The sequence below is a fragment of the Terrapene carolina genome, unplaced genomic scaffold, assembly GCF_002925995.2.
Source record: "Terrapene carolina triunguis isolate 2854851 unplaced genomic scaffold, T_m_triunguis-2.0 Scaffold110, whole genome shotgun sequence".
Taxonomy (NCBI): Eukaryota; Metazoa; Chordata; order Testudines; family Emydidae; genus Terrapene; species Terrapene triunguis.
This window is the reverse complement of record NW_020664461.1, coordinates 3,035,987-3,051,949: the sequence shown is the minus strand read 5'-3', so window position 1 is coordinate 3,051,949 and position 15,963 is coordinate 3,035,987. Positions and strand designations below refer to the sequence as shown.

The 15,963-nt window shown below is 42.6% G+C and overlaps 1 protein-coding gene across 4 annotated transcripts in view; it reads left to right on the top strand.

Annotated features, from left to right (window-relative positions):
• NASP (nuclear autoantigenic sperm protein) overlaps positions 1-10,284 on the top strand; it is a 16,992-nt gene extending 6,708 nt beyond the window's left edge. Inside the window, exons 7-16 of one of the 4 annotated variants that reach the window (XM_026651896.1) lie at positions 15-291; positions 2,747-2,829; positions 5,013-5,089; positions 5,258-5,331; positions 6,716-6,904; positions 7,111-7,277; positions 8,222-8,278; positions 8,382-8,453; positions 9,477-9,605; positions 10,140-10,284. In XM_026651896.1, coding sequence (XP_026507681.1) covers positions 15-291; positions 2,747-2,829; positions 5,013-5,089; positions 5,258-5,331; positions 6,716-6,904; positions 7,111-7,277; positions 8,222-8,278; positions 8,382-8,453; positions 9,477-9,605; positions 10,140-10,193 — 1,179 coding nt within the window. In that variant the 3' untranslated portion in view covers positions 10,194-10,284. Of the gene's footprint in view, positions 1-14; positions 292-2,746; positions 2,830-5,003; positions 5,090-5,257; positions 5,332-6,715; positions 6,905-7,110; positions 7,278-8,221; positions 8,279-8,381; positions 8,454-9,476; positions 9,606-10,139 lie in introns of all 4 variants that reach the window. The other 3 variants (XM_024197675.2, XM_026651899.1, XM_024197682.2) reach the window with 3 other exon arrangements.
• The last annotated feature ends 5,679 nt before the right edge of the window (positions 10,285-15,963 follow it).

Genomic DNA, 15,963 nt, shown 5'->3' with positions numbered 1-15,963 from the left:
CCACGGAAGAGCAGGTAGAGGTAGCTGTGGAAGAGAAGGCCGTGGCAGAAGCCACAGAAGAGAAGCTAAACAAGTCAAAAGAGGCATTGGCCTCAAAAGAAACGCGGTTGGCAGCTGGAAATGCCACTACACCTGCAGAGGGCAAAGAGCCAGCTAATGAAATGCAAACGGAAGAAAAAGTTGAAGTAGCTGTTAAGGTAGAAAAAGAGAGAGATGACCTGATGGAAGAGGGAGATGGTGCTAAGGTAGAAAAAGAAGAGGAGAAAGATGACCTGATGGAAGAGGGTGAAGGTAACAGGGATAGGAGAAGTACTTGTGGGTGGATTACTTGATGGATTTGACTTGCTAACCAGGGGTAAAAGTTACTTTTCCATTCAGAATTTTCTGTTTGCCAAAGACTAATGGAAGGTCTCAAACAAGGGGCACTTGGGTATAAAATCCTCCAAGTAACTGGCTTCAGTTAAGTTTCAAGGAGCAATGAATAGTTTTAGTTTCCGTCTAATGCTTAACTAACTGCAAAGCAAAATCTTTATGTGGATATCATTTTGGGGGCTGTGGCTAGCTTCAGTGGTAATGTTTGGAAAGCAATAACTAGGCTGGTAGAGAATACTGAATGGATGTCCACTTGCATGTATCTGGGTTTATTGCACTAACCTTCAAATAATTTGAACCACAAGTTGCCTCTGGTCCTAATCTCCAATTCTAGACCATGGGGCAGTAAAGTAGAATCCACTGAATTGATACATAAAATAGAAATCTCCTTGTTATGAGAATTGGAACTCTTCTGTGGAATCTCGGTGACTGAAGAATGAACTTCGTTGTGAAACTTAAATTTAATATCTGATAGGCTTTAAAATTCCATTGTAAATAGGTGCTAGCTAGTACAAGCTTCTTCCTATGTAGCTTTTCATGTCGTTCTGCTTCCCTGCTTCATTTAGCTGCTTAACTATTCTAACAAACCAGAAAACAAACTCCATGTGCTTTCCAAAATAACATACACTTACACTTTAAGAGGCTATAAATCATCACATGGTATTTTGATATTCTGACAATCAGAATGACTGCATGCTTGTGCCAGTTGAGCTATTCGCAGCCTCATTTAATAGTGACCGAATATCCATGCAGTTCCTTAATTTCCTTAGCAGTCTCTGGACAATATTAAAGGCATCTCCCATGTTGAACATCAGTGGAACTGTCTGTACCAATCACAAAGGATGTAATGTAGCTACACTGTAAAGCAGTGGCTCTCAACCCTTCCAGACTATTGTACGCCTTTCTGCAGTCTGATCTGAATATAAATATACTTACATTTCAATGTATAGTATATAGAGCAGTATAAACAAGTCATAGTCTGTATGCAATTTTAGTTTGTACTGACTTCGCTAATGCTTTTTATGTTGCCTGTCGTAAAACTAGGCAAATACCAAGATGAGTTGATGTACCCCTTGACCTCTAGATAACCCCAGGGGTATGCATACTCCTGGTCGAGAACCACTGCTGTAAAGTATCTTCAGTTACCATATATTGTGCAGATAGACCCTTGTATTCATTCTCTTGCCTCAAACTCAGTCTGTAGCCACAAGAAAAATAGTTCTTAACTCTTATTTCCCAGATAAGAAAAAAAGCACACTGATGTCCATTTATTAACTTTGGGAGTGCTTATTTGACAACCACATCCTGGTCTAATAGTCTTGTTCTCCAGCCTCAAGTTTTAGTCACGTTTGCAGAGGTACATTATCTAAAAGTGTCTTATTAGGAACCTAAACACCTCGCATCTTTATTCTCACTCTAATCAATTAAGTCTCATACATAGAAACTTGGTCAGCTTTTGTAGCAGGTACGCCATTGCCAATATGGCTGTTGAATCTGGCTCTACTTATGGCAGTTACCGCAGTTGACCTCCCACACCCATGTTCTTTTTGTCAAAAGTAACTGGCTTCCTCAAGAAAAGTAAAATTTGACCGGCTCACAAGCTGGTTTCAGCTTCCGAACACAACAGAGCCTTCTTTTTCCAGATATATATTAGATTGCCAAGCTTGTATAGGATACCAATTGTGGTGTATAGCAAGCTTTCCCATCCACTTTCCTTATGTATCAGATGGTTTGTGCCCAAAAGTAAATGCTGGCCGCCATCCACTCCACTTCCCCTCCCACCCCCTTTCCCCTGGCTTCCCATTGCTAGGATTAATTATGTAACTCTACATTTAAAGCACTTTGCTGCCCCATAAATTCACAAGCTGAACTGGTACTTCAAAATAACAAGTTGCCTGATAAAATCTTCTAGTTGTCTGAAATCATAAGCAGTTTGCATTTGAGTTTTAGACACAGCTACCACACATGGGGTCAGAAATACTATCTTGCTGAAAATATTTGTGACTTGTAGGATGACATATCAGTCATTGGATGTCTGTTTACAACTCCATTGACTTCATTGGGAGCTCCCAGGGAATACATCCGAATTTAGCCCTAAATAAACTTCCATTCTAGGCAGTACTAAGTCAGAAAATTTTAATGTTAAACTGCTACTGTAGAACTACAGTAACTAATGTTTTAAGCAAGGTGGGTAGTGCAAAGGCTGCAATGTCACTTTGACTGTCCTAAAGTTGCACATAATACTCATTGTGAGAAAGGGGAGATGCTTACCTTTAACTAAAAAAAACAAAAAAACAAACGGAGCCAGGCAAAATAGAATGTCTAACTGTGTATAGCAAATATCATCATTCTCCTCCACAAACTTTCCTTGCAGAAACAGAAGGATCAGATGAGGAAGATAAAGAAAATGACAAAACTGAAGATGATAAAGAAAATGACTCAACCATTGAAAATAAGGTGAGCTCTTTTGACTGAGGCTACGTCTTCACTACGGGGGGGGGGCTTGATTTCAGATACGCACATTCAGCTACGCGAATAGCGTAGCTGAATTCGACGTATCGCAGCCGACTTACCCCACTGTAGGGACGGCGGCAAAATCGACCTCTGCGGCTTCCCGTCGACGGCGCTTACTCCCACCTTCGCTGGTGGAGTAAGAGCATCGATTCGGGGATCGATGGGACGCGATAAATCGATCCCCGAGAGGTCGATTTCTACCCGCCGATTCAGGCAGGTAGTGTAGACCTAGCCTTAGATTGATGTTGTGTTCTTCCACATTAACTGAGAACTAATGCTTATGGCTGAATGGCATTGGTTAGATCCAGGCACAGAAGTGTTCTATTCCTGACCTCGGGTCCTCGTCATTGTCTGGTAATCCTGACACCTTTGCAGACACTTCACAGTGAAAATATTACGATTGGCATATTTCTAGTAGTCTTGGGATCAAACTATTGTCACTTGTGAACTAATGCCCCCAAGGTGATGGTATTACACTTGTCCTACTTTGCCTTCTGGGTCCTTGCCTGACTAATACATTTGCGAAGTGGTGGTTGTGCTGTTACACATTTTCTCTGGACCAATAACTGCACTCTGGCAGCCAGTGCAGATATAGATTGTACCAGACTGCAGTAGTCTCACAATGACCATACTTCAGCATCACCACTTGTAACACCCATCTGATTCTCCACTAATCTATTAAAAGATTATATCCCCCTCTTTACTTCCACGCCTCAATGATTTGGGGTAAGGTGGATTTGACAGGGTTGGGAAGGAAGAAAGTAGTTCTGGCCACTCATGGATGAGCCTCTGTGGGGCAGTTGCAGCCAGTCAGCACAAGGATATGCATAATCACTAGTTCAGGGGGACTGTGTGGCTCTCCTGCGTATCAGTGCAGGAATTGCATCATTTGAATTTTAACTATGGTGCTGTAGCAATTCAGCACACCTATGCCCTGATTTAAAGGACTTGCTTAACATGGGGTTTCTCAACCCATGGGTTGAAACGCAAAAATTGGGTCACCAGAATGTGTCCGTGTCACAGAACTGGCTGGGCTCAGCTCTCCACATTAGGTGTTGTGGTCTGGTGCACTGGGTTCCAGCATCACTCAAGTTTGGCCTCTCTGTCACAGTGACCAGGTTGGACCAAACCTGAGCAAAGTTGTGACTGCCTAGAGTAGGGAGCAGAGCCCAATCAGTCCCACAGGACACAAGTTGAGAGGGAATGGTTGGTGTCATGTTCACCAGTAATGCCGTCTGCCCATGGGGGTGTGTATGTGTGCCCCTTTTTTTGGAGAGTTATTGACTCACCACACCTCTGCCCTCCAGTTCCTTCTCCAGACTCCCTAACTCCTTCACTGAACCCCTAGGCCCCCTGATCTCTGCCCCTCATGGGCCATGGGGGAGCTATGTTTTGGCAGAGATGTCTTAGCTTGCTTTACCTGTTGGTGGGGGTTTTTGCCAGTTCGCATCTGACCAGAGCATCTGGAATTTTAGCACTGAGCCCCCCTGCCAGATGGACCCTTGTCGGGAGATGGGCCCAGTGTGTAGAGTCTGGGGGCATCTTAGGGTGTGGTAGTGGTGTCTCTGGGTTGTGACAGGTCATCAGGGTTGACAAATGGGTCCTGACCCAAAAAGGTTGAGATCATCTGGTTTAACATACACCATATTTTAGCAGGCCACTACACAACTGCTTTAAATAGAATTTCTTTACCCGGTTGTGTTGGTATTGCCATTTGCGTCTAATGGATTACCTTGCTTTTACAACCTTATTGGGGTTTCGCTTTAGCTCCTTTATCTTCTAATTCCTGGTCCTCTTACTTAGTAGCATCTTAAAATTAAACAGAGTTCCAAGGTAATGTTTGCAGAGGTTTTCAGTAGTATTCAAATGACTGTAAATAAACTGGAGATGTAGTCTTAAACAGAAACTGAAATCAAGAACTCGTATCTTGAGTCTCAACTAACCTGAAAATAGACAACTGCATCAGCTTGGGACAGTCTGTAGCTGCAGTGACAAACGAAACAACTTACTATGGCTTTAAACCTTAAATTCCTGATGAGCACCTTTGCTACATTGTTGCACATTGCTTCACTGAGACACGTCTTCGTTTTTAAAATAAAATTAGAATATAATTCTAGTCTTTTCAGGAAAGTGAAGAGGATGAAGTTGGAAATCTGGAGCTGGCCTGGGATATGCTGGAGTTGGCAAAAGTAATCTATAAAAGGTAAAACTTTACACATCTTGATCTGAGTCTGTTTAAAATAAATAAATAAATAAAGGAACTTACAGGAAACCACTGGGGAATTGGCATAATAGAGGTACATGAGATAAAGAGGTAGAAGCCTCTGATCAGGGTTTTTATAGCAAACTAACCAAAGTTTTCTTGATTTAGACAGGAAACAAAAGAAGCTCAGCTCCACGCTGCTCAGGCTCACCTGAAACTAGGAGAAGTTAGCGTTGAATCCGGTAAACTGTCTGTCTGAAATCTGATTGTACTGAAGTGCTGCAGTGTTAAACTGGCTTAACTTCTTGCTAACTTTCACCCCATCTCACCCACCACATACACCTCTACCCCGATATAACACGAATTCAGATATAACGTGGTAAAGCAGCACTCTGGGGGGACGGGGCTGCGCACACCAGCAGATCAAAGCAAGTTCGATATAACACGGTTTCACCTATAATGCAGTAAGATTTTTTTTGGCTCCCAAGGACAGCGTTATGTCAGGGTAGAGGTGTACTTATTTAAAACGGTCAGAGGTGATTCAGATTGCTGGAGACATCAGATAAACTTCAGACCACATGGGGGAGGTGCCCACAAGTTTGAATAGTCTTGGGACAGATCAGGGAATAAGCCAGTTACCTGCCAACTGAATTCTTGAGCAAAGTGGGGGAAGGCCATGTTGAGATTCAATTTGCTTTCATTTCTGGAATAGAAATAGCAGTGGCTTGGAAATAGGCTTGTACACAATAGCCACTCTTGAATGTGGCTCCAGCAACTCTAGGATATGGAGAACTTTTTCACCTTCAGTAGTAGGCCAGAAGCCAAACACACCAAACCGCTGTCAGAATGAGATGGAAAAATACAAATTGAGAACGTGTTGGGTTCTAAAAATGGGCAGACTCCCCAAAACACTCAAGTTGGCTTCTTGGTGGTGGTGAATGCAATTGCTTAATCCTGAGACTTTTGCGTCAGCTTGAAGTCTGCCTCTCCCCTTGAAACACTGTAGTTCTTTATCATCTTTGCCCCTGTTTTCTGTTTGGCTAGAAAGTGGTTTCAGACTGAATTCATCTGGGAAGGTTCTGTGGGTTAGGACTGCAAAACTAGGGTTGTGTGTATGCCACCTCAGTAATATCAATGGGGGAATTGCAGTTTGAGGGTGGAATTATCCTTGAGCAGCTTTATTTCTTAATGTTAAAAGGTGCACTCTTGGCCAATAGTCTTATCAATGGTAGGTAAAATAATCAAAGTGATATAATTTAGAGTAAGCAACTGAACACACATACCTAGTCTGCTTTTGTCACACTTTCCCTGCTTCACCTGTATAGTCTTCTTCCCATGCTTGTGTAGGAAAGAGGAAACACTTCAAAAGTAACTGTCTAAATCACTGCTGAAATGTGGGGAGAGGGTTGGGCAGGGAAATGTAACACTATATGAAACTGACTAACTCAAGTTGAGTGTCCCTTTAATTATTAGCATCCCTCAGTGAGGCAAGGGCTTTCAGTTCATACAGAATCTAAGAGCAGTCTATGGAATAAATTAGATGGGGAGACAGTCTGGTAACTTTCTTTGTTTGGCTTGATACTTATTAGTTGCATTTGTAAATGGTTTATGGCTTTTCTGTTGTAGAAAACTATGCACAAGCTATAGAAGAGTTTCAGGCATGCCTTGCCTTACAGCAGAAGTACCTAGAGGCCCATGACCGCCTGCTAGCAGAGTCACACTACCAGCTGGCACTGGCATATCACTACAACAGCCAGTTTGATGAAGCAATTCTGCAGTTCAGTAAATCAGTAGAAGTCATTGACAAAAGAATGGGTAAGTAGACTTGCTACAACTCTAGCTAGCAAACTGGTTAACTGTCATAGGAAAGCTGGATTGAGCTGAGGTTAGTAACATGGAAGCACACTACTCTCCACAGTTCTCTGAATGGTCTCTAATGAAGGCAGAGTAGCTCATGTGCCCTTGCCTGTTACATTGTTGATTTAATAAACTGCTGACAACTTAAACCTGTATTCCTCTAGTGATGCTGACTGAACGAATAAAGAAAGCAGAAGGAGGATCTACTGAAGATGAGAAGGAGATCGAAGAATTAAAGGGACTACTTCCTGAAATTAAGGAAAAGATAGAGGATTCAAAAGAGTCTCAAAAGAGTGCAAGAGTAGCTGAACTGGCTTTGAAAGCAACTCTGGTTAGCTTTTAGTTTAATTACTTTTCTAGTAAGTTGACATTAACTAATGGTATAGCTGAAGGAGAGCAGAAGAGCCCACAACAACAGGGTTGGCTCTACTGGTCTAGAATTAGTGATTGTCTGCAAATGACTTACCTTCCCATGACCAGAAGCTGTTAGATCACTCAGAATGAAATATGGCTCACTTCCCTTTGACTTTGAGGGGGGAAAAGCATTGGACTATCACATGTCATCACTTTGCTTTTCCCTCTTGATAAAGCTACCTCTTATTGGACAATCAGCTGGCTCTCAACAAAGGGGCTAGAGGAGACAGTGACATCACATGCCGGCTGTTTTGTTTAGCACTAAACTGTAAGGGCAATGCTCTTTGGCAAGGGTTTGGTTTTTTGGCCAGATGTCAGTAAACTAGAACAGCAGAGATTCCTGGGTACAAAGATACAGCCTAGTTTGAGATTCCTAAATTTGGTTTAAATCCGGTTCAGCATCCGGTGGTGGCATATATCCTGAATAGTTGTATAGTGTAGCCAGCCTTTCAGAAGCGCTTCTACATTGAGGACCTTTTTAGGATACCTCTTAGACTGAACTTAATTGTTCCCTTGCTTATCTAACTGATAGGCAACCTGTTTGCTCACTCACTGTGACATATTAATTTGTTGGGTTGGTATAAACTTCTACAAATTGGGTACTTGGTAAAAGAAACAAAATAACCAAAACTGAAGATTAAGTACTTCATAATTTTACAGTCAGAATTGATTTGGTTAATGCAGATATAATAAAACCCCACATCATAGAGAGAAACTAAACAAACCTATTAAACCATAACTTACTTTGTGGTACAGCAGGAACCATGGATCTGTAGTGTAAAGTCCCAGCATGCTGTGGGAGCTCAGATATACAACTGGAAGCCAGTACTTGGTTAATCGCTACGGTTTCTTTCATTTTAGGTTGGAGGAGCTACCTCCAGTTTTACACAGAGTGAAGAAAGCTGTTCTGTTTCCACAGTAAGTGAAACAAATCTGAGTTCAGACAGGCATTTACATACTACTAAATTGGAAGGTTTTAATGTTTGATGTCACTTACATTACAACCTCTATCTTGTAATAGATTCCAGTAAGAAAACCAGCTGATGGAGCATCCCAGTGTGTTACAGACATCTCTCATCTTGTCAGGAAAAAGGTGTGTCCAGATGTATAGCGATTTGGACAAACTACTCCAAAACTACCACTGGCTTGCACTGTGTATTGTTTGATTTCTTGGCTAAACAAAGCCTTTAACTATCACTGTTACACACAGAACAAATTCTAAAAAAGTAGGAATACTGCCTAAAACTCCTTTCCACTGGGAGCCAATCAGTCTGGGAGCCAATCAGTCTTCCTGGAGAGTAGCTTTTGATGGTTCCTTGTATGCTTTACAGCACTCCGCCTGATCCACACTAGTTTAACTTCAAAGCTGAATTGTGTGGGTCCTGAAGGCACTCTTTAAATCAGTGCTCTCCTGTGTTGAGGCCCTGCATGAAGGAGCAGGGCAGGCCATAGATATTATAAAGGCAAACCACCAGGCTGAGTTGGGTTCCCTTATTTCCAAGTGGAAATGGAGCATTGGAGTTTAATAATAAAGTAGCAAAGCCAGTCTAAATGTGTAGTATTCATACTACTAGTCAAATCTGACTTCTTGGAGTAATGAAATATGGGTAACCTTAAGGGAAACTAGTGTTTGGTTGTAGTGGTTTTTTTTAACACTGAAGTGTGTTCTCATTAGTATTTTTCCTAATCTAAAATAAATTTCACAGTACTTTTCATTTGCCTACTGTATGTACGGTTACAACACACCATGGCTGTCCACATTTTGTCACACCAGCATCTTTCAGTCCATCTCTTGGAGCAAGTTTGAAACATCTGCCATCAGCTCTGAAGCTTAGATCAGATGTCATGGGTACTAAAAACAGAAATTTAATCTAGAGCTAGGATGCTTTCCTGCCAGATTATAATTAAGGGTGGCAAAAATGTAGAATCTAGGCAAAGTAGTATCAGAATTCTTACTGTAACTGAACTTACACCAAAAGCTTGAACTGAATCCTGACTATTTGGTGTGACCCCTCGTAACTAGGAGTTGAGTAGTTAATGCACAATGACATCTAGACACTAATTTTCTTAAGTCTTAAATTTGTACATAGTGCAGACTAAACAATTTTGTCTTCAGAGGAAACCAGAGGAGGAGACTCAACAGGGAGACAATGAAGCTAAGAAATCTAAACCAGAACCGGCTGTCAATGGCGGTGGTGATGCTGCCCCCAGTGGAAATGAGGTTGCAGAAAAAATGGAAGAGGAGGTGGGCTGTTGAGTCAGGAGTCTGTGCCATGTCTATTTCCTTCTCTGTTCAGGCATACCTTTCATGCCTGGTATCTAATGCTTTATTGCCTGCTGGTTGTCTTCCTAAGACTCCTATATAAGGAGCTGGGGAATTTGCCCAGTTCAGCAAAGTGCATGTTACACACAAGATGTCTGGCCCTTAGTCATTTGGAAAGTAAACTGGCCCTGTGGCTTTGCCCACTTGGGAGACAGCAACTTGGAGTTCAGTGTATTAAATTACAGCTGAGCTAAAACATGATTCTTGTTTCTCCTAAAGCATTGGTGGGCAATGGAATAGAAGTCTGTTGTACTTAAAATCAAAGGGCACTTAAGCTATGAAACTGTCTACATCTATATTTTAGAGTAGTGCTTGGTTTCTGTAACTACTGGTGATGTGTAGGTAACCAATCAATGCAATTCTCCAAGCTACCAATACTTTCCCAGCTGGTGCATGAATTAACTGCTGTGGAACATGTAATACTGGCTCTTAACAAAATCCATTCCTCTCTTTCAGATGGAGAAGAGGCCACAGGTGGAAGCAGGGGCTGCAGTTGAAAGTACAGTATGATAAGTCTTCAATGTGGACCTCTCCTCTCAAGGAGAATGGTTTTGTATATAGTGTATTTTTTCACTTTGGCAACTTTTGTATGACTTCAATAAAGATTGTAAGCAAATGTTCAGATTTTTCCTCAATAGGGGTGAGCCATCGTCCTGCTACAAAGCACAATTACACTGGTACAGATGAACAAATTCTCATCTCTAGAGTGCTGTGAACAAAATGTCCCAAGGAGCTTGACCCCGCTACTTAGAGCCTGCAGTGAAGTAAATGGCATGTCATGGTTGTCTCGCTTGGCTGATCTAGAAAGTAAACTCTGTCGTCTTCCTGGACCACTAGATGTGATCTAGAATTAACAGCCGGGCCTGAAATGAGAAAACTGAGGCAATAATTCTGTTAAAGTGAGGCATTACAGACAAAACATAACTTTTTAAAAGGCACAGGATGCCTCTAGAGTTAGGTTCTTTGCTTTTCCTATCCCTGCTGGTAGTAAACATATTCCAATTCTTATGTTAGAAAATGGTGAATGGAAATGCAAGTTAAAATGTACAGAAACCCCATTCTAAAATGGTATTTTTATTATTTAAAGAAGCTTTAACTATGCATGATACTTAAGGTCTTTCCAATGTTTTTTTATATTAAACCAATTTATTAAACTAAACAAAAGCAGCATTAGCTGTAATTAGTGAATTGAGCTGATTCTGGTTAGGTCCTCTAACATCATTCTCTATCTAGTTTTTATTCATAGACTAAAAGGAGAAAACAAGTTTCCTGTCTGTCTTCTCTCCTCTCCTCACCCCCCCCCCCCCCCCCCCCACCCCCTTCCTCACCCCCCTGAATGAACTAACTAGTCCCTGAAACTATTCTCTCTGCACTTGCTGAAGAGGCTACTGCTGTCAAACTGGTTATTGCACTTCAACAATCTCTGGTTCCAGGAGCTACCACCAGTTCAGGGGTCTGACTTTCTTTACAACTTGGCAGCAAATGTGTAATATATTTTTAATCTAATGTTAGATCCTTAGTCCTGTTGTTAAATAGTAGTGGTGCACTTTGTGTCTTGTCCTCTTTGTGAAAGGCAACTAGATTGTAAACTCTTCATAGGAACTAAAAGTTGGGAAAGCCCTGGTGCAGATTGTGAGTAGGTGTGAAAAGAAGGGAGGCTGTCTCCATTCTGCAAGAGAATGTGATGTTACTAACTTAACTGTAGGTTTGGTTTTGTCAGTTAATAAAACCATAGGGTGAGAAGGACCACAAATGATGTAACTCTACCTCTAGTCTAACCCCCTGCCAAGATGGATATCCAGCATCTTGTTGAAAATCTCCACTCCTCCATTTTCCCCATAAGAATAATGTAAATGCAGGGGTTAGGTTTCAGGGAACTGTTTTTCACCAGACAAGACTCTATACACACACACTCTACATTTTAAACAAACAATTTAATACTGGTACACAGTGGTGATGATTGTGAAGCTTGGTTGAAGTGGAGGAGTCAGAGGGTGGGATATTTCCCTCACTGCTAAATGATGAACTAGCAGTTAGCTGAGCCCTCAAGGGTTAACTCTCTCACTCTGCAAAGCAGCAGGAATGGAGGGAGATGTGCACATTTCCCTTAAGTACACTGCCTTGTTAGTTAGATCAGCTTGCTGAGACTGCAGCTGCTACAAGCTCCTGCTGTCCTGAGTCCTGCTCTATGGAAGATGGGGTAAGCAGGATGCAGGGGGACACCTTGACATTAGCTCCCCCCAGCACAGCAAGCAGGAGTCTTGGGGAGCAGCACATGGCAGTGGGGGGAGAGACACAGCTGCTGCACAGGGAATTTAGGGGAGCGAGGAGCTGATAGGGGGCTGCTGGTCTACACTGGTTCCAAGCCCCCACCAGCTAGCTGCAACGGGCTGCCCTTCCTGCAAGCAGTAGACCAAGCAGGCAGCTACCAAACAACATTAGACGGGAGCATTGCAAAACTTTAAACAAGCATGTTCCCTAATCAGCAATGAAACAAGGTTAACCAGGGCAACTTTAAAGTAAGGAGTTACTGTATACCCCATCTACTGCTTTCCCCCACCCCATCCACAAAGCTTGTTACCCTGTCAAAGAAAGCTGTCAGAGTGGTTTGACAATTTGTTCTTGACAAATGCTGTTACTTATCACCTTATCTTTTAGATGTTTGCAAATTTGATTGCTTAATTATTTGCTCAATTATCTTTCCAGGTACAGAAGTTAAGCTGACTGGCCTGTAATTCCCTCGGTTGTCCTTATTTCCCTTTTTATAGATTGGCACTATATTTGCCCTTTTCCACTCACCTGGAATCTCTCCTGTCTTCCATGACTTTTCAAAGATAATTGCTAATAGCTCAGATCTCTCCTCAGTCAGCTCCTTGAGTATTCTAGGATGCATTTAATCAGACCCTGGTGATTTGACATTATCTAGCTTGTTCAAGTAATTTTTAACTTGTTCTTTTCCTATTTTACTGGTGTTCACTATGTTAGAGGTCCAATCACCACCAGCCTTGGTGAAAACCGAAACAAATAAGTCATTAAGTACCTCTGCCATTTCCACATATTCTGTTATATGTGCATTTGGTTTTTCTTGCCTAAGTGAAGCCCCTTACATTTGTCTTTGCTGAATGTCATTTTGTTGGCTATAGCCTCGTTCTCCAAATTTATCAAGATCCCTTTGAATTTTAGCTATATCCTCCCAATGGGTTGTAACCCCCCAACTCTGTCATCTGCAGTTGTAATCAGTATGGTCTCTATTACCATGTTCAGATCATTAATAATGTTACCACCACCAGACCCCCAACAGATTCACGTGGAACACCACTTCCGACCTCTTTCCAATCTGACATCATTCCATTAATAGTTACTTTGTGTTTGTTTAACCAATTATGTATCTATTTAATGTCGTTCTACCAAGCCTGCATTTCTCCAGCTTGCTTATGAGAATGTCAGGGGAGTGTGTCAAAAGCCTTGCTAAAGTCCAGGTATATTATGTCCACTGCCTTCCCCCATCCACCAAACCAATTAGATTGTCAAAGAAGGTTAATACAGTTAACATCACTTTCTTACCTCTTGCTGGGTGTCTGCCTTCTGCTGTGGCATCAGATCTGTAACTTTAGCACCACCGGGCTCCTCCTTGTAAAACTCTATGCCTTCCTTGGGGAGGTAGGACTGATTGATACCCTGAGGTTAAAATATGGAAGGCTAACACAGTGGGGAAACTTAAAAGAGAGCTTCAATTGTGCAGTGTTTTTGAACATTTTTGATAGCAGGGACCGGCTTGCTTTCTAAACGGTCAGGGAGATTTCATGCACCAGCACTGCTCCAGTGACCGGTTGTTTAGAAACACTGCTTGGGTACATGTAAAACAATGTCTTACTGAGGTAGTGAGGAGGTGCATATAATCTTGTTAATCTAAGAGTCCCAAACATTCAGTGGTGCTGGATCTCAAAAGGTAGTGTCTTGGAAATTAAGGTTCAGTGTTTACTTCTAGACCAGGTAACTAGAAAACTCTAGCTGGACAGATGTGTATGTATACAACCTCATTAAATTATTTAAATAGGAATACAGGAAGGTATTCCCTCTCCTCATAAGCCTAGTCCCTTTACATGAAGTCTGACTTTTTTTTCTTGCTATTGTCAATAAACCCTGCTGATGGTGGCTAGTCAAGTTAAGTACCAAGCATAATACAGCAAGAAATTCTTCCAATTTACGCTTTAATTTCACCCTCTATTTAGCGACACACACACACACACCCCCCAACGTCCTCTACCTCCCTATTGCTGATTGAAGGAGAGAAGGGATAATCAGACCTCAAGTCATTTTTAAGGTCATAGTGTGTGACAGTAAAACATGGGTGTTCAGGCTCCCAGGTTATATGCTCTTTAACCACAGTCCTCTTTCCCTCCTTTAGGTGAAAGTAGAGGTAATTACGACACATCCTGTAATGTTCGAAGCATAAACAAGCTTGTGGAAGTTCCCTTCAGTTTATTTTTTTCACTCTGCTATTGACACTCCCTATAGAGGTCTTGTAATAACCGGTACTTCCGGCTTTTGTAGCAAGTATCTTCCATTGCAGTCAGATATTCTGAAGTAGTGGGGTCTATTCCTTCATGTGCATGCCACTGCCATTAGTAGGGGTGAGTTGTGGCTGGCTGCTTAGAATCTGCATTGTGAATAACTTGGGTACTAGTGTGTGAACGCACCTGTGCTCCCTCTTCAAGAAAATCCACAGCTAATCTCCCCCCCCCCCCCCCCCCCCCCCCCATCAGTGTTCCCATGCTGGTGCGGATTCTCCACGCACCTCTCTTCTTGCAAGTACTGAGCAATGCTACTGGGCAGTGACGTGTTGTTAGCAATTCTGTTCTTTAGCTAAGCCCTAAAATGGGTTTCTTGACCACCATGGCACATACTCCCCAAAGCGGTGGCATGCTGGTTTCCTGGACAAATTTCTACACAAGTAGGGTCTGCCTCCTTATGTTCATTGGTAGCATCAAAGGTGAGGAAACCGTATGACCAAGTGCCAATTCAGTTCAAAGGAGGACACCTGCACCCCTCTAACAACACCTACGCATCATAATGCTCACCTGTTTGGAGGGCAGGCTAAGCTCTTCATCCCGCCTACCATCTGCTAGACGGACAACCACAGATGCCCCTCTCACCAGCTGAATCTGTGAGATGGAGAACACTGGTGAGCCTGGTGTTTGGGGAGAACTGAACAGCACCCACAATTGGAGTCAGATTTTAAAAACCCTTGGCTCCTAGCTGATCTCACTGTGACACTGACCAGGGGAATGACTTGGCCGGGTTATGGATTCCGCCAAAATCTACTCTTTGCACGCCTGATAGTTGCACTGTGTTGGCCTGGACAGGCACAGTGACTCTGTGCCAAAGTGAACGCACCTGGGGAGATCCATTTTAACTTGCTAAAGGAGGTTACTACCCTGGTGCAAAGTAGGTATAAAATGTCACTCAATCAGCATTCTCTAGGCAGCCCACAGACAGCACTGTGCACAGCTGTGAATGAGATGAAGTGAAAGGCAGTGGAGTGCTCCATCAAAGCTCTGGCATGTGAGTGACGCGGGGCTCGGCTGTATATTATGCAGGAATTTAAGAAAGGTGTCGATGCTCAACTCATTGGTACCTCAAACCGCAGCACCAGACTTTTTGTACGTAATATAGTCCGCTTCGGAGACAGCGTCTCTCTATAGATAGGAAGCATAAAAAGCATTCAAATTTGGGACAAGCCTAGAAGCATTTGGTCCGAGACTGACGTGTATCTGTGTTGTACTTGCAAACAGATTGGCGCATCAATAGACATCAGACCAGAATAAAGTTCAGTGTTGGAGGAAAAATTAAAGAGAAACCGCTTCTGACCTACCGAAGAAATAATTTTCTTTACACTTTGCCAAAGGGTGCTAAACAGCATAATACATTAAAATCCACCCAGCACCCTCTTACATTTCAAACAACTCAAACCAGTGGGGAGGGCTAATGGGCCTTTGCTTCCTCCAAGCTCATGAGCAGTTTGAAAATAATACTCATGTTTCAGGGTAAGGGCTCTGCAGGATGGGTGAGGTAACATTTAGTCTTGATGATTTCACTTTAGAGGGCTTGTGTAAAGACCCAGTAAAGCGGGGTTAAAAGCAGCCCGGGAGAGGGCTGCAACTGGGAAAGCAGCCGCAGCTGCTCAATCAGGGCCCAGCTGGCCCTTATAAGAGGGCAGTGGGCCAGGAGCTAAGACTCTCTCTCTAGCTTTCAGAGACAGAAGGACCTGGCTGCCTGG